At 37.1% G+C, this 22351-nt stretch overlaps 1 protein-coding gene across 1 annotated transcript in view; it reads right to left on the reverse strand.

The window, feature by feature from the left end:
* The window catches only part of NAF1 (nuclear assembly factor 1 ribonucleoprotein), a 40902-nt gene extending 38459 nt beyond the window's left edge, over positions 1–2443 (reverse strand). The window contains exon 1 of the mRNA XM_066280021.1: positions 1917–2443. Within this exon, the coding sequence (XP_066136118.1) occupies positions 1917–2290 (374 nt within the window). The 5' untranslated portion in view covers positions 2291–2443. The remainder of the gene's footprint in view (positions 1–1916) is intronic.
* Between the last annotated feature and the right edge of the window lie 19908 nt (positions 2444–22351).

Raw genomic sequence — 22351 nt, forward strand, 5'->3', positions numbered from 1 at the left:
TGACCATATTTGGAAAGTAGTCCTTAATCCATTGGTAACATTTTCAAAACCCCTACTGTAACTGCAACCTACTTATTACAACAGTCTCATACATCTGTCTTAATATAATTAAGCATGTGACAAATCACTGACAGAAGAGAGCTCTGGGCAATGCACTTCTCTTATTGCTCACCAATGACTACATCACTTAATTGTCCACAGTTTCTTTTCAGTCTTCAGACAACTCGGAACTCAAAAGTTACCAACCATGTTGACAATTCAATTCTCTGAAAAATTCTTTAGCCCTTGACTTACACAGCAATTCTTACCAGTAACCCCACACTGGATTGAAATTTTGTTTTTCTGGCTAACCCCTTCGGTCTCACATATACTGTTTCCATCCTTATTCTCTTCTGTGTACTCTTTCCATGGATAACCTCATGCACTTCAATGTTTCCATTCATCATCCATGTGCAGGTAACTCTAAATCTACAGCACTGATAGCTCTAAGCTCCATCTTTAATCTCTAGCTGCCTACTGCGTGAATGACCTATACTTACCTCACACTAGCAACAAAATAAAAGAAAAAAAATCTTCAGATTAGTAAACACTTGTATTCCACTTCATCCCACTTCCACTGCTACTCCTATTTCAAGTACTCATTTCTCACTTACTTTTCTGTAATAACTATTACTGACATCAGCACAGATTTCTCCCCAAAACAATCACCACTTTACCCTCTCATGACCTTCTAGTTTAAATAGTTCATTCTAGCTTTAAAAAAACAAAACAAAACAGCATTCATGCAACCCCTATGTTCATTGCAGCATTATTCACAGTGGCCAAGACATGGAAATATCCAGTGTCCTTCAGGAGGTGATTGGCTAAAGATGTGGTATATATATATAGTGGAATAGTACTTAGCCATAAGAAGAGACAAAATACTGCCATCTGCGACAACACCGATAGACCTTGAGAACACATACCATGGTTAACTAAATTAGTCAGACAGAAAAAGTCAAGAACTATATAGATACACTCATATGTAGGATACAAAACTGAAAGCAACAAATGACCAAACAAGAAAAACAAAAACTCACAGACACAGAGGACAACAGTATGGTGGTTACCAGAGGGAAGAAGAGCGGTGCTAAAAGGGGTCAGATAAATGGTAACAGATGATGATTTGACTTTGGGTGGTGGGTACACAATGCAATATACCAATCATGTATCATAGAACACACAACACACTCAAATACTGTAAACAATGTTCAGTGTGCATAAGGAACATCCTACTTAGTCCTCTCCCATCCCAGAAGTTTCATATTTAAAAGACATGGGTAGTGGGCAGAATGAGGGAGACTATTACAAAACCTAATCAGAGCATACTATAATACTAAATCACAATGTTTGCTAATTTCACGTGATCCCCACAAGGATTAAAAAAATTAACAAAACTGCCAGGAGCCAATCTGGAAACAAATAAAATCAATGAACTAAACCTCAATTCATCTGTTTCAAACACAAGAGCACACGCAAAACTCGATGGAAGAAAAAAAAAAACTTAAGACCTAACACAAAACTCAAAAATTATAACCACAGAAAGACATGCCAAACTAAGTATCACGAAAACAATACAATATCCTCAGGTTTCCTATATTTTAACTGAAAATGCTACGATCTATATACAAAAGACCTTTCAAATTACCAAACTTCAGTTACAGCGATCCAATTAGGAGGCTCAGATTTACAACCGGATCTGCGACATCAGCGAGAAATGGGCGGTCCGAGCTACTTGTCAACACGTGCGCAGGGAGCTTCAGGGACCTCCCCTCCCGGGGCCACGCGGGCACCGCCTCGGCCCCCGGGCCCGGCCCCACCGCCGGTTACACAAACCCTCTCTCCCCTAGCAGTTGCGGGACCCGCTGACACCCGACCTGTCCGAGTCCGAGTCCGAGGTACCCAAGGGGTCCGGGGTCCGCACCAACTCTGCGGTCCGCACCAACTCGGCGGCGCCCCGGCCGGTGACGCAGTTCCCTCTAGGCGACGGCTGTGGCTCCACCTGCGGCCCGGGGTTCCCGCCGACGGCCGAGCTCAGCGCGGGTTCAGGCGGCTGCTCTCTTACTAGCTGAGCGTCCGCGTCCTGCCCAGTGTCTGGGGGCCCCTCATTCGATTGCAGTGGCGGCGGCGGCGGCTCTGGGACTAGAACCGAGCCCAGTGACGGCACCTCCTGACCTTGGTCAACTCCACAACTGGTACCATTGAATTTCAGGGTCTCCAGCTGATTAGCTGCGGCCTCCACTACCTCCATGACGTCGCACCCCAGACCCAGTCAGGCTCACGTTCCGGGCCTGGGACAGGCTGCCCGCTCGCTCTGCAATTAAAACAACTGTACAGAACGGCGCCTCGGCCCTCCTTCCCGTGTCTCCCCGCTAACTGCACGCGCGGATTCCTGGAGACACGCCCCCGCCGTTTACAGAGCGGCACTTCCGGGAAAGCGTGTGACGTCACGCTTCGCGACGGCGCTCCCTGGGGGCGGGGCGGATCGCAGGACCTGTGGAAAGAAGACCGTAGGTGGCCCTGAACTCCCGGCTTTCACTGAAGCTTTGCAACTGTGTCCCCCTGAAACCTCAAGATCAGATGGCTGGACTCATGGCCCTGTCACTAGCTCTGGGGCACTTCTCTTCGAAACAGAGATGTGATGGTGCGAGGCTCTGTATTTCACCAACTCCAGCCAGGAAGTCTTAAACACTTTTAGTAAACTTTACTAAAATTAAGTTAAATTGATAGCAAACACATTGACCTATTCATCTAAAAAAAAAATCATTACAGTTATTCTCCCCCCCCCCCAAAGCAACATCGAATTAAAGAGAGCAGTAATGGTGGACAGAATGTTGCCGCTTAGCAGTGTCTGTCCCGTAGTTGACACTGCTTCATTGAAAGGGTGGGAAGAGACTAAAATGTACTAACTTAGCTTAGAAAGCCATTACTCTAGGTCATAAGAAAAAGTGTTGAGGTAGAGATTAGAATTGTATGGTTTCCTATTGGAACTTTAGTTTGATGCATTAGACCCTCCAATAGTAATAATCATTGTTACCATTTATTGAACATGCATATGTGTCAAGGACTGTGCTAAATATTTATCAATTCTGAAGGAATGGTTCCAGAAGCCCTTAACCCTTTCCCTTCAGATACCAAGTCTAGAAATGCTCAAGGCCCTTAAATACATTAAATGGCATTGTATTTGCATATAACTTACACACATCCTCATGTATACTAAAAATCATCTATAGGGTACTTGTAATACTTAATGCAATGTAAATACTAACTAAATAGGGTTAATATACTGTGTCATTTAGGGAATAATGACAAGACAAAAAAGTTTGTATATGTTCAGCACAGACACAACCACCAGAGGTCTAAATACATATATAGTACATGTAATGGGGTTTTTTTGTGTGGGATTTTTTTTTGTTCGTTTGTTTTGTTTTTGGTATTTTTCTGAAGTGAGAAGTAGGGAGGCAGAGAGACAGACTCCTGCATGCACCCCACCAGGATCCACCCAGCAAGCCTACTAGGAGGCGATGCTCTGCCCATCTGGGGCTGTTGCTCTGTTGCAACCAGAGCCATTCTAGCACCTGAGGCAGAGGCTAGAGTCCAGGCCAACTTTGCTCCAATGGAGTCTTGGCTGCAGGAGGAGAAGAGAGAGAGAGATAGAGAGAAAAGAGAGAGAGAAGGGTGGAGAAGCAAATGGGCACTTCTCCTGTGTGCCCTGGCCAGGAATCAAACCCAGAACATCCATACACTGGGCCGACACTCTACCACTGACCCAACCAGCCAGGATCCATTAATATAATGTTTTTTTTAAATATTTTCCATCAGAGGTTGGTTGAATATGTGGATACAAACCTGCAGATACAGAAAGGGCTTGCTGTATTAAAAGAGAATTTATTATGTGCCCTCCACAGTAGTAAATCTTCACAAAATTCAAGACAAGAGTGGTTTTAGGGAGCTTATAATCGAATTGAAGTAAAATGATCAATGCACAGGAGATCACTAAAAAGATATTTGAAATGAGGACTAGAAAAGCAAATTCAATAATAATAGGAAGTTAGTGGGCCATATCATGGAAACACTGAAAGAGAAATAAGAATTTAAACTTGAGATACTACTCACTAATAAAATGATTAAGCAGAGCTAGGAGTCCCCAGCAAATAGAACTGTGTTCAAATCTCACCTCTACCATTTCTTTGTTGGTTAGGCTGTGACCTTGAACAGGTAGCCTAAGTTAACTAAATTTCATTTTCCTTATCTGCAAAATACTATCTCATTTAGTTCATGTGAGCATTAAAGTTTTATACAACAGAATGACATGTGATACATATAATTAGTATGAAAAATATTTTATGAATAAAACAATGTGTGAACTTATGAATAAAACGATACATCAGTGACAATGTGTACAGTATGAATTTGAGAAGAAATTTGAGTCAGAATGACCCTCTGTCTAGCCAAAAGTCTGTTACATTTTTCCAAAAATTAAGTGATAAAAGTCTGAACTAAAGCTAGAGTCAATGAAATAAAGGAAATAAATCCCTGTCAGAAGAATCATAGTCGGCCCTGGCCGGTTGGCTCAGTGGTAGAGCGTCGGCCTGGCGTGCGGAAGTCCCAGGTTCGATTCCTGGCCAGGGCACACAGGAGAGGCACCCATCTGCTTCTCCACCCCTCCCTCTCTCCTTCCTCTCTGTCTCTCTCTTCCCCTTCCGCAGCTGAGGCTCCATTAGAGCAAAAGATAGCCTGGGCGCTGGGGATGGCTCCTTGGCCTCTGCCCCAGGCGCTAGAGTGGCTCTGGTCGCGACAGAGCAACACCCCAGATGGGCAGAGCATCGCCCCCTGGTGGGCATGCCAGGTGTATCCCAGTCGGGTGCATGCAGGAGTCTGTCTGACTGCCTCCCTGTTTCCAGCTTCAGAAAAATACAATAATAAAAAAAAAAGGATCATAGTATGCTAACTTTTCTAACCAAGGAAACTAGAAAAATGTTGGTATTTCCAATAACTATGAAAGTGTTGGAATGAGATAATGAGTTTGTGATGTGGAGTTTGAGGGAAAATTGGACAATCAATTTACAATGCCAGTAGGCATTTGTAAATATGAGAATGGAATTTGGTAGAAAAGATAAAAACAGCATAGGTTTGAGAACAATTCAAATACCTATTTGTTCATTCAGTAATCACTTATGTAGTGCACTATGTCCCAGGCATCCAGGAAGATGAATAAAACTGTCCCTGACCTTAAGTAGATAACAATTTAGTAGAAAAGACAAGTTGGAAAAAAGCAATAAATACCTTATCAGGGAAATGTATGGTAGTAGAAGCATTCAGTATGGTAGTGGAAATGGGAACACTAAAGAGAAAGAAAGTATTGGAAAAGTTAAGGAAAGCTTTACAATAAGCATGATATTTGAGCTGGGCCTTTAAAGAGGACCAAGACTTTCTTACTCTGAAAATGTAGGAGGCCTTCATTGGAGAGAATAAGATCATGTAATTTTCTGTTTAAAACCCTAAATATTTGCATCACACTTAGAATAAAATCCAGGCTCCCTGCATCTAGTCTTCAAAACTCTGATCTGGATACTCCTTATTTCAATTTCCATCTCCTCTCACTTTCCCCTCCCTTGTGTCATTCATCTCACTGATCTTGATCTCCTTCAACACACCAAGCTCCTTTACATATGGCATTCTCACTATGTTGTTCTCTCTTTTCTTACTAATATGGTTCACTTCCTCATTTTACTCGGATTCTCTACTCAGATATTACACCATAGACAGGGGCCTTCCAGACCACACCATCTAAGAGTACTTCCTAATACAAGTCACTCTCTAGCTCATTGCTGTTTGTTTATTTATTTATTTATTTATTTATTTATTTTTATTCATTTTTAGAGAGGAGAGAGAGAGACCGAGAGAGAGGAGAGAGAGACAGAGAGAGAGAAGGGGGGGGGGGAGGAGCCGGAAGCATCAACTCCCATATGTGCCTTGACCAGGCAAGCCCAGGGTTTCGAACCAGTGACCTCAGCATTTCCAGGTCGATGCTTTATCCACTGCGCCACCACAGGTCTGTTTTTTATTTTTAATAGTACATATCTTCATGTGGAAATATCATATCTATTTACTTCTTTATTGTCTCTGTTTTTCCATAGATTAAATACTATGAACTCAAGATCTTTGTCTAATTCACAGGAGTCTTTCAGTGTCCAGAACCATAACAAGCCCTTTAAAAAAATTTTTAATATTTAAAAAATTTTATTTTTTAGTTACACTTTACATTCAGTTGTCTAACATGGTGGTTATACAATTATATACTTTACAAAGTGGTCCCCTCAATATTTTAAGTACCCACCTGGCAATATATATATAGTTATTACAATATTATTATATAAAAATTTTTTGAAGGAAAGAAAGGAAAACAAATAATAGATTTTTATGAAACAATCACAGTGAAGGAAAAACTATTTACAGATAAAAGTGCAGCAGGTTCCTAAGTTATTCACTCAGTTTAAATGAATCTAATGGTATCTAAAAAAAAGGCGACTGGTTTTCAACAAAAATCCCTATTGGTTTTGGAATGGGATAGTCTCTGGGAAGCAGGATAAGAATAGCTGTACCTCTGCCTAGCTTTAAACTAGGTCACTACTTTGCAAATGCTACTTTTTCTAAGTGCTTGAATATGTCAAAATGTCTTGAATTTACCTATTTTCAGAGCCTGACAGTCCACTGAATTATTTCTAATGGCTGCTAAACTTAGCCTGAAGTCTTTAACCTAAGGCTAAAAGCTGAAAAAATTAAAAATAAATAAAAAATGCTCATTGAAAGAATGAATCGTTTATAAAATTATTCTTAAAAGTAAGGGTTTATCTTGAATTAAATTAGGAATTAAAAGCCATATTATATTTCAAAGCTAACATATAAAACCCTAAACTTTCTTTAAAATGCAAAACAAAGTTTATGAGAAGAAATTTATTGATTTTAAGAATAAACAGAATGTTGCAAGTTCCCCAGTCTCTAGTTATAAAGATTGTGAACATTTTCAGAAAGAAAAAATTAACCTAACTAGTTCTTCATGACATTTTCACTGGTTTGCAATGCCGTGCTGTTCAAAATATGGTGGGACATCACTTGGAAACTTGTTAAAAAGGTAGAAGCTCAGGCCATACCTTCTGAATCTGCATTTTAATGAGATTCCTCATGTGATTTGCATGCACATTATAGTTTAAGAAACTCTGCTCCAGGGACTATGTGAAGGCAGGAAACATCCCCAGAGTAGCATGATGCTTGAAAGTAAAATAAGTGAAAGACTTAAAAGATACAAATGATGTACCCTAGATTTGTACACTTGAAACCTATATAATTTTATTAACCAATGTCACTCTGATAAATTTAATTATAAATAATAAATGAATAGATAAAATATTTTCTTTAAAAAAGAGGAGTTGATGTGCTGAGTCTAACCTGAATAAACTCAATAGCTCATCGTCTGTTGATACCTCTACACGGATGCCCCACAAGAACCTCAAACTCTCGTATCCAAAACTGATCTCAGCGTCTTTTTCTCCATACTTGTCCTTTGTTATCTTTTATCTTTGTAATATCATCGTCTACCTAGTCACTCACTATATATACTAAGTCTCAGCCTCACCAATTTGCTGTGCGTGACTTCATCCAAGTCATATTCATTCATTTATTCATTCAATAAATATTCACCAAGCACAAACTTTGTGTCAGAGCTGGGTATTGGAAATAAAGTGGTAAAAGAAGAAAGAAAAAAACAGAAAAGGCTGTAAAGCTCATGGAACTCACAATATAAAATTTCAGTTTCAAATACTGAATGGTAAGAGCAGAGCTGGACTGCTCCCGAGTGGAGGCCAGAGTTCAGGTAGAACAGCATACATAGAAATGAGTTTTCAATTCTTAGTAGCAACCAACACCTTACCTCTCAAAAACTAATAGCCTACCCAAATGTCTCACTCCCCAAAGAGTGTATTTCAAACCTATGCTGTTCTGTGGAAATCTCTACAATTATTGAAATGTACTGTATCTGTGCTATCCAATATAGTAGCCACTAGCTACATTTAGATACCGACACTTGAAATGTGGCTAAGGGAACTGACAAACTAATTTTTTACTTTATTTAATGTTAATTAATTTAAATTTAAATGTTCCTTCATTAGAGGTCTAAAGTTTTCAGCTAATACAGTGACTGCATTGGTAAATATGTCTACACCCAAAAGTCCGTTTTGCTGGTATCGCTACCATATTTGGACAGTGCCATTTTGAACCTTCATCATCCTTCTAAACTTCCTTTTCATAATTCTTTCACTCCTGTCAAATATTCATTAGATTATGTACCCCTTCACCTTTCTACCTGCAGATTTATAAACTTCCTCGTTCCCATTCTTTCTACTATCACTTTAATCTTTTAAAAACTAAAACTTCTCCCCTAATCCAGAATTGGTTCAGATCTGCTATGGATTTCATCTCTCTGTGCCTTCTCGGGGGCCATTATCACTTATTTTATTTCAGTCATTTTCAGTTAAAAGCAACCTTTGTTTTCCTCTTCTATTTCCCTTTCTTTTCCATTAAAGATGTCTTTTTATTTTTAATCTCTCTCATCTTTTTTTTCTTTACAGGGAAACTTCTTGAAAAAGTAGTCTGCACTTGGTTTTTGCTACTTCCTCATCTTCCAGTTCTTAACTCATTGCAGTGTACTAATTACAAAATCGGTGACACTAAAACTTCTCTTTGAAAGCCATAAAGGACTTCAGATGAACTGCCAAATCCAATCAGTCTTTTTAGCATTCATCTTTGCTAGCCTCTAGGATATGACACTGTTTATCACAGCCTCCACTTTTGACTTTTGGGGTAGCATTCTTCTATTTTTCCCTCCTCTGATTTATTTTTGTTGGGGTTTATTTATTTATTTGTTTTGTTTTATTTTTGACTGTCCTCAACAGCTTGCAGGAAAGCATGCTTCGCTGAGAGCAGAGGGTAATTCAAGCAGACACAAACTGCTATCAACTGGAAGATAAGGTTGGCCCATACCAGGGGTTCACTATTATTAATCTCATCACTTTCTTGCCTAAAATCTGCCACTTTGTATATTAATCTTCACTCTTTAAAATGCCTAATTTTTGGACATTGCCTCATCCTTTCTGTATCAAACCAGTCCTGACACTCAACCTCGAGGTCTGGCTAGATTATGGGTCTGAGGGGCTCCCAAGGGCCACTCACCTCCTCACACACACTGTAGACCAGGCATGTCTGTGGTTATGATGGATGGAGCAAGGGGAAAGAAGTGAATGGCTGTATCTTTCCTGGCAAGCCAGATTCCACAGCAGGCTCCAGGCTCTAGGTTCAAAAGGGTCTCTGAAACATATTGAACTGCTAAATAAAAGCCATACTCTCCAACACCCTTAACTCACTCTTCTGGTAACCACTGTATTTTTCTCAATCCCATTTCATCAGACATTGTATTCATTATGATTATATCTATTACACTTTCAACCTTATTAAATGCTGTCTCTTCATCCCTCCCACACAACTCAGAACCACCTTGACCAATACTGCTTCAGAATCTCTACTTAACCTCAAATAACCTCTAACTCAGGGGTACATGGCTGTGAGCAGTCCTGCCACCCACCTAGCTCACCCATGCTTTCAAGAGCAAGATCTGAACGGGTCAGACAGGATAGGAGACACAGGGCAGAAGGGACTGGCAACAAGAACGCAAATCAATTTTTTTTTCTGTTAGTTATGCCTCAGTAAAGCTGAAATGAAAAGACTGAGTATTTTTGGAACTGCTGCTGTAATCCAGAGTGGATGTACATGTAACACACTCAACAAATTTCGTACGCTTATTTTTATCTTGAGTTCTGTCTGAAGCCAGGAATTACATTCCCCTTTTTCTCTAAATTTTAGTTTCCAGGACAATTTTGAGCATTTCTGTTTGTTGCCTATAATTCAATCTTGAAGATACTAAAATTGATTTTACTCTTCCAAGAAATATATTTTCTTTTTAAATAAAGCAATATGAAAGTCCAACAGAGGTCAATCAATAGTTGAATGGTTTCATGAACCAGCAAACCACAATTTGGGGAAGTAGCAGTAAACACAGACGTTGTGTGGTTTGTTTGTTGGGTCAAAGAAAATTATTTGCACACTGCCTTTTTGAGGTTTACAAATAATCAAGGGAAAGTTCTTATAGGAAATACTTTATTTTCTCTTAGATTCCAAATTTAATTATGTCAAGGTCATTCTTGTTCAATTTTCTGAATTAAATGGTGATGGCAATCAGTGGATTATGTACTGCATACATCATGGGAAAGGTGATATTGAATAATAGAGTGGGGAAATGGTGTTTTGAACTAATAGGCCCTGGGGCCTTTTTATCAAAGACCTACTCAGGTGCACTGGTTAAAGTAGGCAAGATCATTTCAATATGTTTCAGGGATCAAGGGATTAACAAACTTTTCAGCATTTCTGAACCATATTAATTACATAACACTCCCTCTGTTCATTCTTCTCCTTTCATAAGACAAGTACCAACAGAGGGACTGTTTGTTATAAACAGCATAATCCAACAACAACTCAGTCAGTGTTTTCAGGAGGTGGTAGGTTTAAAACCATAATGGAATACTTCAAGCACTAGGTAAGACAGTATTGAAGAGAGTTTTATATTGTGCTTGAATGGAGACTAGATGACTTCTAGGATAGTAATTTCCAAACCTTTTTTTTTTTTTTTTGGTATGTGCACCTGTTTTGTGGTCTTTTATGAGATGGTCAGACAGATGCACTACTAGAAGCCACAGAGGAGAGGCTTAGGAAGTACCAAAGTATATTATACTCACAGGTCCTGGAGATGGGAAGCATAGCATGCCACACAGGAACACCACATAGGAAAGCCACCAGGGCGGTGCTTAGGCAGGAGACCAAAGCTGGGGACATTTAGACCACTGCCTCTTTTGGTGTTTCCATGGGGAAGGCGATGCAGTACTGAATGAGCAGTTTAGGACTGCCTAGCTGGAATAATTTTATGCAGGTTCCGGGCTATAGAAGTGGTCCCTAATGACCTGGCAACCGGATCTCCTAAGATTAAGGCAGAATAACATTGCCTTGGGGTGTATCAGCCTGACAGAGGTTTGTTTATGAATCGGTTAGTTGGCATTATCAATGGCTACTCAAAAGCGAAGCCTTTCCTTTCTCTAAGAAGTGCTAGCCCTGGAAGTGCTCATTTAAAAGCAATGCAAACTTTTAAGTTAATGGTACTAAAGTTTTGTTTTGGTTGAATACATATTCATTTTAATAATTTAGTGAAATCAACACTATTGAATAGGCTTTCTTATTTGGAAATATTAAAGTTGAGTTTCTAAGTTAAAGTTTTTTGCCTTTTTAATATGGAAAATTTTAATAGTTAAAAAAATAAGTTGAATAGTAGATCACACCTTTATGCATTTGTCATCTGTTTATAGGTTCATAGTAATCTTGGTTTATCCATAGATTACTCATAGTTATCTCACACTTCTTTTGACTACTACTCTGGATCATTTTGAAACAAATTCCACATTGTCGGGAGCCGATCAACGACTGCTGGCTGACAAGGTCACAGCAGGAGAAGACCCACAACTGCTGGCTGACAAGGTCACAGCAGGAGAAGACCCACAACTGCTGGCTGACAAGGTCACAGCAGGAGAAGACCCACAACTGCTGGCTGACAAAGTCACAGCAGAAGAAGATCAAAAACTGCTGATTGACAAAGTCACAGCAGAGAAGACCAATGGCTGCGGGGTGACAAAGTCATTGCAGTGAAGACCAATGGCTGCGGGGTGACAAAGTCATTGCAGTGAAGACCAATGGCTGCGGGGTGACAAAGTCATTGCAGTGAAGACCAATGGCTGCGGGGTGACAAAGTCACCACAAAAGAAAGGCACAACAATACTTCCCCCTTTGACCTTTTTGAATTAATCTGGCCTTATATCCCCCCTTTTCTGGGTGTGTGCTATTATTTATGGCACAGGAATAATAGTACTGTGCTTTCCCTGTAGATTTGTAGTCATTTCTTTGGAAAGTGTAATAATAATTTGTAGTAATTTGTAGTAATTTCTTTGGAAAGTGTAGTAATTTCTTTGGAAGGTGTAAGTTCCACAGAAAAGCCTGTAAGCCCCTTGAACTGGGCTCATAAACATAAGAGGCTGGCCATGATATCCCTCATAAAGGGTTAAGTTTGTAGGAGAATTTCTTCTTATTAATCATGTGAGAAAGAATAAAGTTAGTATGAATATAGTAAATGAATAAAGTTTAACTAGACATTAGAATCTTAGGTAAAGTATAGTGGAGTGGCCTGTTGCGTGGCCTTGGATAGGAGTGCAGCTGGCAAGTAAAGAATGTTTTGTTAAAAGACTTGTTTTGTCACTGAAGGCAGTTGCTAGGTTTTTCTCAGTAAAACATTCTCATGAGATTTTTGTATTTTCCAAGAATAAGGAGAGGAATGTGGTGGGATTCATAGCAGCAATAGCAATTAATGCCTTCTGATATTATGTTGCTACTAGCTATCTTGCAGGTGCACTCTATGTCTCTTTAAGTAAAAGTTACTCTTAATACTATGTCAGTTTCTTAAATAGCAAGCCTTTTGTAGTCTTGTGAAAAAAGAATTAAGACACTACATGAACTCAAGGCTATTTGCCTGAGCAAGCGGTGGTCCTTTGCTAGTCCTTGATGATTTGGTCTGCTATCTCTCTCTGCACCCTTGACTCACAACAACAGTAAGATAGAGTTATTAATTAATACTAATCTTTTAGAAGTTTGTGCCGATATTATTATTACTATTCAAGTTATTGTATAACTGTACTTTGAATGACTTACCACCTGATTTGTAGTTTATAGATATGAATTAACTGTTATCTGGAAATATGTAACCATAGTGAAACAAAATACCATGTGATTGTAACTTAGAGTGTGTGCATAAAAAGTAAAGTTAGACCAGCCATTGGCAGAGATGCCTGGCAGTAAATGCTAACTAGAGAATAAAGAGAAAGAAAAGAATTCGGCTCTCTCACTCGATTCGTGCCGACGCCATCTCTTCCTGTGGGACCCCTGGATCCCCCCCGGGGCTGGACCCCGGCACCACATTTCATATAACTCATCTGTAAATGTTTCATTATGTATTTCTTTAAAATAAGCCACAACCTTATTAACACAGACAAAAATTACTAAAAAAATTCCTTAATATAATCAAATATCCAGGTACTAATTCACATTTATGAGTTTTATACAACCACTTAAGTTAATATTGAAAATTGATTGTAATGAGTATAATAGCTAAAAAAAAGTATTACAAAAGCATAATAAAACAATATACATTAAACACTTAAAGTAAATTAAATTATGGATGTTAAGGTAAAAAGTGGATATGAAAGCATGTTTCAGAGTCCCCCTGACAATTTTGAATAGTTTTGCCCAATCTTTCAAGATCTACTTAGGCTGCCATTGTTTTCATCTTGTAATAGTACATTTGACAAAAGAGTTCTCGTTTAAGAATTTGAGATATGATTGACATAAAGCATTGTGTAAGTTTAAAGTATAGTACCTGTTAATTTGATACATTTATATATTGCATATGATTACCACCATAGCCTTTGCTAACATCTCCATTATGTCATATAATTATCATTTATTTTTTGAGGGGTGAGGACATTTAAGATCTAGTCTCTTAGCAACTTTGAAGTACATAATACTGTACTGTTAACTCTACAAAGAGCCTTTATTAGGAAACAGAAAGTTCAGCTGCACTGTCTTCTTGTTTCCTGTGTGCTTTACTAGTGTAACTATCGAGCACTGGTTACTTTGGAATTATTTGTAAAGCCTTTTGTACATATTATGAGGACTACTTTATTATATATCACATATCCTGAAATGATATATAAGCCATAAGTCTACTTACATCACACTTAACATTCTCTGTGCTACTCTATGCTTCAAGTAAAGGGACAAGGGAGGACTCTCCCATCAAGCCCTCTGTGCTGTGGAATTATCACCCTTCTCTTATTATAGGGAACTCTGGACTAATCTAAAGGTGAAATAAGGATACTGAAGCCAAACTATTTAATATTAATAAAGCTTATGTTTTCCCTAAATTTATATATATATATATGTGTGTATATATATATATATATATATATATATATATATATATATATATGCAAGTTTTAAAATTTCTTTCTCTTAGAGAATTGTCACATGCACCCATTCGGTGAAGACCTACTTCTGTGTTTCCTAAGCTTTCTAGGTCTGTGAATTGCTCTGTGTCGGTACTTTTGGGAAGTTCTCTATAGAGAGCCACTGCGTCTGAATGCCTCCGGCCTATGTGCAGCTGAGAGCAGAGGAAGGGCCCTGCTCGGCCTTGAGTCACCTGGCAAGGCAGGTCACTAAAACAACTTGAAGGCCGTTTGTGGCATTGACGCCGAAAGCAGGGCAGCAAGCACACAAGCTCTACCACTACCACGGGCTCTATCACTACCATCTGCTTATAGAACAGAGCTTCAAGTAGTTTTAGATTTGGGGTTGTTTCCACTCCCCAGCACAACACCCTTTTGTTTAAGCATATAAAATAAACAGGTTTTCCAGGCTCAGCGGCAGTGTGTCTCCAACAGAGCACACTGTCGCACCTGGCCCAAACTCTATCTATGTCCCCGTGTTTTCCTTCATCCTTCGCGGCCCCCACTCAGGTCTTCACTTCTCCGCACTGGTTGCGGCAGTTCCCAGTCGTTATTAATTTAAATATTTCTTCTGCTCCATGCTATCTTTCTTCTTCATTAGGTGTTCCAATTATACATGTTACTACCTTTAAAATGGTCCTATAGTTTTGGGATATTTTTTTGTTTTTTTCTTAATTGTTTACCTCATTTGGGGATGTCTCTGTCAACCTGTCTCAAGCTCATTGATCTTCTGGAGTCCAGGCTACTGGATGAGTGCACCAAAGACATTTTATTTCTGTTGTGTTTGTATTTCTAGCATTTCCTTCTGATCCTTCCTTAGAGTTTCCATCTCTGTTTACATTGCCCATCTGTTCTTGCATGTCGTCTACTTTTTTCATTCAAGCACTTAATAGATTAATGATTGTATTTTTAATTCCCTGTCCCATAATTTTAACTTCTTTATTATAGTTAAGTCTGGTTCTGATGCATTTTTTGCCTTTTTAGATTGTTTTTTCTTTTTAGCATACTTTGTAATTTGTTGTTGTTAACAGCTGGATGTGATATATAAGGTAATAAGACAGGTAAATAGTCTTCAGTATGATATTTTTATGTTAAACTGGCTAGGAAATCAGATGTGCTTAATGTCTTTGTAGCTGTATATGTTCCAGAGCTTCCAATTCCTTCAATGTTCTCTTTTTCCTTCCCTGTTGACTTGAGGTTTCCCTAAGTACTCCTCCTTAAGGACAGTCTGTGTGTCAAAGCTTTTCCAGCAGAAACCCGTTGTTACTATCCTGGAGCACTGGTATATGGTAAGGTATAGGTGAGAGGAAACACTATAGGTGAGATTTAATCAGATTATAGGTGAGATTTAATCAGATTATAATGGAAAGAAGTCTTTTAGTGGAGTTTTTTCCATGCACTGTTATCTTTCTAAGTGTTTTCTGCCCTAAGTGAGACAGAAAGGCTAGAGGAGACTGAAGTGAAGTGCCCTTCCTGACTTGGGATAAGCCTCTGCTAAAGATTTTTTTTTTCCTTAGAAAGTAGGTTTTTTGATTCCTCTGGGAGATTTTCACCATTTTACCTTTTTTACCTCCTTCTCAGATCCACAAGGTGATTTTTTTCAGTTCTTGATCATGAGAATCAGTGTTGGAAAAAAATCTCAATTATTATCTCTTCAGATATTGCTGCTGTACAACTGCCTCTATTCTCTCTTTCTGGGACTCCAGTTTCACTTGTGGTAGACCATTTTACCATGTCACATGTTTCTTATGCTTTTTTATGTATTTTTATTTTTCTATCTCTCATATTTCAGTTTGGACATTTTTTTATGCCCTATAATCCAATTCATTCATTTTCTTTTCATTCTTTTATATCTGGTGATTTTTCTTTCAGTGTTGGACATTGTTTATGGAAAATTATAGATAACTTTGATTTTCCAGATAATACTTCCCACAGAGAGAATTTACTTTTGCTTCTTTCACTAAGGTGCCAGATATCTCAGGTTGTCTTAGTTTAATCAGAGATTGAAATAATTCTAATTAGAGCCTCATTTATGGTTCACCTTTGATTCCTAGGGTGGAGTCCTTCAGGGTCCTTGCATAAAACCTCACACATTTACCCAGCTCCTCCTTTTTCATAATTATTAAAACCTAGTTTTCTGTCATTGGAACTTTAGGAGTCTGTCAAGGCCTCTGACTACCTTTGCAGCCTCAACAATTACTTTTCAAATTGACATCCTGGATTAATTTCTCTGAACTTCCATGGGTATTTGTCACACAAGTCTTTGCTATTTGGCAGCTTTCTTCTGCCTTCAAATAGGTTTTATTTTGTTCCATTTCATTTTTGTCCAGAACTTCTAGTTTTTAGTTAGAATTGAAATAACTGAAAATACATTTAAAAAAAAATAGGACCATAGGGAGTAAAAACCTTTGTTTTGTCTCTGTATCTTGGATCTGAAAATTTTGTCCATAACAGTTAAAGTATAAGTAAGGTCTACTCCAGAGATGCTATATGTGCTTATTTTTTGATAGAATACTAGAGATCTAAATCACCTAGTTTTTGTAATGTACTTTTTTAAAAATTTCATCAGAAATACTTTATGCACTATCTACAAAGATTCTTTTCATAATTTTCTTTGTAAGCACCAGTTTTGGCTAAGGCAATAGAATTTTATGGCATAGAACAACTGCAGACGAGCCTGTGAAAACAAATATAGCTCTCTGGGAATTTTGTGCTTAACCCAACTCTGTAGATGATAGTTTTCTCTGGGAGGCTCTACAGCTAGTTTATTTCATTTTGCGATTACACAGACTTTGATAATAGCCTTTATAATTTTACACATTTGAGAGGTCATCCTAAAGGAAAGTGAACTAGCTTTCCAAAGTTGTCTCACATGTATTCTAAACTCCTAAAAACAATAATGTCCCTCCATCTTAACTAGTGCCTTTTATGCTTCCTGGATCATGCAAACACAAGTATATAATACATGCATGAATAAATGAAAACAAAGGCATCCTCTAAATTTTCAATGTTTTTCTGAAAATAAGAAACTCAAACTGAACACAATACCTATCAATGTTTTTATAAATAACAAGTGGGGCAAAGCAATCACCTTTGAATTTGGGGGAAATTTTTAATTAGAGGATACTATTAAAAGTAATAATATTAAGAATATAAGTAATAGAGTAACTCAGGTTAAAAAAGAGCCAGATTGTCTGTGGTTTAGGCAATTATTTGCTTTCAGGACTTAAAATAGTTTTCAAAGATTTCTATATTTTAAATCTTTGCCAAATTAAGCTTATAATATTTTCATAATAATTTATTCTGTGTCTGGAATTATGTTAAGCTATTGCAGCAGTTGTTATCTTTTTATAGTGTATATATGCAAAAATAAAAAGATACACAAATATTACTAAATTGGGAAGAGTAGAAATTTGGGAAGCATTTTGTGACTTCTAACTATATATTTTTAACATGTTAAGGCTATTTATTAATTGACACGGCATTAACTCTATGCCAATATACTTTCTTTTATTTATTGCATTCTATCTACTCTCCAAAACATTCCTAAAAGTGATTAAAATAATAATGGATAATTAAAGAAAAATATGTATCTTTAATAGATGATATCTGGAGTAGCTGATGATTTCAGCATATTTAAACTTAGTGATGTTTATTTTAAAGTAGAATTTTCTTGTTCTATGGTATTCAATAGCAATATTATGAACTGTTTTAACTAGACCAGATAAATAGATAGTATTATAACTATTCCTCTTTTTTTTTTTTACAACAGATGGTGGTTTATTCCAAGAAAAGAAATCTTCCAATTAGACATATTCCATGAACATACAGAATTTAATGTAAGAAGTTATCATTTTGCTTGAAAAGCATCATTGAAAGTACTGTATTTGGCATTGCTGACATTTCTTTTGGTGTCTTCTCAGGTAGTTTTTAATATGCTGAAAAGAAACTTTAGAAGTTTACTTTATACATTAATTCTACAATTTTAAAACTCTGATCCTTTTTTGAGCCTTTAAATTTATCTCAAATCATATTATTAACTTGTAAGACTATATAAAAAAAGACGAAAACAAAAAGGCTTAGCCCTGGCCAGTTGTCTCAGCAGTAGAGTGTCAGTCCAGTGCGTGGAAATTCTGGGTTTGATTCCTGGTCAGGGAACACAGAAGAAGCGACCATCTGCTTCTCCACCCCTTCCCCTCTCACTTCTCTCTCTTTCTCTCTCTCTTCCCTCTACTGGATTTAGTTGGCCCTGGGCACTGAGGATGGTTCCATGGCATCTGCTTCAGGTGCTAAGAAGAGCTTGGTTGCTGAGCAACAGAGCAACACCTGAGAAAGCCAGAGCATAGCCCCATAGGGATTGTGGGGTGGATCCCGGTCAGGATGCATGTGTCTGTCTGCCTCCCGTCCTCTCACAGAATTAAAACTACAACAAAAAAAAAACACCACTTTTAAGATATCTTTGAATGACATTTGGAACTGCTTAAAGTTAAAAACTTTAACATTTTAAGTTGTACTTGTGAGTTTAATGTACTTTTTTTCTTTTTGAATACTTTAAATTTCTTCAAATAGATCCTGCCTGATTACATAAGTAACTTTTATAAATCTAGTTAAACATGGTAAGCTTAAACCTAACACTATATATAAATAATACTATTTCAAATTAAAAACCATTAATCTAAATAAATTATCTAATTTAATATATATTAAATTGAAGCAACAAGACTTTTAAACTAATAAACCAAATTCTTGTTAAAAAGTACTAATCCAGCCGTTCCTTGAACAACACTGGGTTGGGGCGCTGATCCACCATGCAGTCAAAAATGTGCATACAACTTTTGACTACCCAAAAGCTTGACTATTAATAGCTTACTGTTGACTGGAAGCCTTCTGATAACATAAACATTCGATTAACATATATTTTGTATGTTATATGTATTTATAGTATATTTTTATAATAAAGTAAACTAGAGAAGAGCCATTTGCAACAACATAGATGGACCTTAAGGATATTATGCTAAGTGAAATAAGTCAGAAGAAACTAAGAACCATATGATTTCACTCATATGTGGGTTATAAAACTGAACTCACAGACACAGACAACAGTATGGTTGTCACCAGAGAGAAGAAGGATAGGGGTAGTAAAAGATAAAGGGGGCCAAATATATAGTGATGGAAGATGATTTGTCGTTGGGTGGTGGGCACACAATGCAACATATAGATCATGTGCCATAGAAATGTCCACTTGAAACCTATATGATCTTATTAACCAATGTCACCCTAATAAATTTAATAAAAAAGAAAATCATAGGGAAGAAACAATACATTTATAGTATTGCACATATTTTTTGAAAAAATTAGTGTATTAGGGGATTCATTCAATGGTCAACATAGACTAGGTTTTAATGTGTACTTTCTTTTCAAACACAAAAATTATATTCTAGTATTCTGCTTCTCCTAAATTTTCAAATCTTTAATGCATCATATTCCTGTAGTTAACAGTTGTATATGTAGGAGAAAATAAAATTTAACCCAATTCACACATTTATTCACTAATTTATTCATTCATTCATTCAAAAATTATTTCCTTAACACTTAACTGTGTATAGCACAATGAACAAAGCAAGGAAAAAGCAAGCTTTCACTCATGAACCTTAACTTCTTAGGGGAGAAGAAATATAATAAATGAGATAAATTTATCACATAATTTATAGTATGTTAAAGGTGATACATCAACCAATGGGTGGATACCATAAAAAAAAAAGAGAGAAAAAAATAACAAGCATTGCTAAGAATGTGAAGAAATTGGAACCCTTGTGCATTGTTGGTGTGAATGTAAACTGGTACAGCTTCTATGAGAATAATATGATGGTTGCTCAAAAAATTAAAAACGAATTACCATTACCATATGATGCAGCAATTCCACTTCTGGGTGTGTACTCAAAAGAATTAAAATCAGGGTCTTGAAGAGATAGTTGCACACTCATGTTCATAATAGCAATATTCAAAATAGCGAAGCCTGACTTGTGGTGGTGCAGTAGATAGAGCATTGACCTGGAATGCTGAAGTCACCAGTTCAAAACTCCAGGCTTGCCCAATCAAAGCACATATGAGAAGCAACCAATGAACAGCTAAAGTGAAGCAATTATGATCTTGTTCCCTCTCTCTTTCTCTGCCTCATTTTCTCTCTAAAAATAATCAATAAAATATTTTTTTAAATAGCTAAAACATGGATTCGAACCAACAGATAAATAAATAAGCAAAATGTGCTATATATCATATACATATAATGCAATATTATTCAGCCTTAAAAAGGAAGGAAATTCTGACATGCTATAACATGGATGAACCTTGAAACATTATTTTAAGTGAAATAAGCCAGTCACAAAATACAAATCTGTATGGTTCCATTTATATGAGTCACTTAGGGAAGTCAAAATCATAGAGACAGAAAGTAGAATGGTAGATAACAAGGGCTAGGAGAAGGGGAAAATAGAGAATTATTGTTTAATGGGCATAAAATTTCAGTTTTGCAAGAAGAGTTTCAGAGATGGATGATGGTGATGGTTGCATAACAATACAACTATACTTAATATCACTGGACTGTACCCTTAAAATGATTAAAATAATAAATTTTATGTTTTGTGTACTTTGCCAATATAAAAAAAATTGAGAGAAAAAGAGTTTACATGCTATGGAGAAAAAGAAACTTGGAAAGGGGCCAGCAGCAATTTAAAATTGTGTCACCAGAGAACAGAAGTTATTTAAGATCTCCTATTTGAAAAGGGCAGGAGGTTAGGTTCTGCAGACATTCAGAAACTTTGGTCTCCTTGTCATCAGAGCCTCCACTTTTGGTCACTGCAAAATTCCTCTAAAGACTGGTCTCACAGCTCACCTGCCACAGCTCACCTTACCTGGTTGTTGTTTTTTTCCGCTCAGAGAGTGCTTAATGAGTCTTCCAGGCAGACACTTCAGAAAATTTTGCAGCTGTTTAACTTTTAAGATATGTAAAGTTTTCTCTTGTAATGCTAAAGAATCCTGCCCTTGTATTTTGGACCTCTAAACATTGCTGTAGATTTAAAATTTTATTTGATAGACATCTCACAGGCTGTTTCTGATGTGTAGATGCAGTTATGAAACCATTCTACCTTCAGAAGCCTATGACTTTCTTCCTGAATGCAAAAAATATAAAAATTACCTGGCATTGTTATTAATAGATGTTTTTTCCTGAGAAAATCTATTGGGTTCTTTAGACTCTCAACAATAATATTATCTAAGAAATGGTACTTGGAATACCATATATTTAAAATGCTAATAATTCTAAAAAGTAACTATGTTAGCTTCATATAAACAAAAGGCTGAGAAACGTGTTCATTTCTATCTAAGCAAAATTACATGAACAGATTTTTAACTTGATCTGGCCAATTTCATTGTTATGAGCAATACCTACTCCCAACAATGGAACTTGATATGAGGAATAGCAAAAATGTTCCACGTAAAAATTATTCAGTAAAAAAGAATAGATTACCAATCTTTTAAATGTATTTTTAAAATATGATATTTTGTTTTCTATGTGACTTTAAGAAAAATACTAGACATGCTTGATTAAACTTGGCTGATCACATTTTATTTATTTATTTTTAAACCAGAATTTACTTCTATTTAAAAATGCTTAAGAGTCTTTTAAAAGACCCAAAAGGTCAAAGATGCTCAAGTTTAATATAAGATCACACTGAGGTGGCATCTGTCGGTTTCTCTATTACTTCTTGATTTGATTCTTGTTAATGAAACACTGTGATAATTCCTTTCGTTGGATCATGGTGATTTCCTCTGACTCCCGGTATAAATGCCCATCAGCTTCCGAATGCTGGAAAATGTAATACCAGAAATAATTATGAAACATCTGCAGATTCTACTTGAATATCCTTCCTCCATTATTCTCGGAAACCAGGTCCAGTTATTATCAATTTGAGTAGTGGAGTTCACGGCGAGGGTCATCTGCAGAGATAGGGATTAAATGCAGCTTTCAAGACAGAAACCAGCAAACACCCTCTGAGATTAAACACCCTCTGTCCACATTTAAAAAAGACATCATCTAGGAACCAAAT

Source organism: Saccopteryx bilineata, chromosome 1 (assembly GCF_036850765.1).
Source record: "Saccopteryx bilineata isolate mSacBil1 chromosome 1, mSacBil1_pri_phased_curated, whole genome shotgun sequence".
NCBI lineage: Eukaryota > Metazoa > Chordata > Mammalia > Chiroptera > Emballonuridae > Saccopteryx > Saccopteryx bilineata.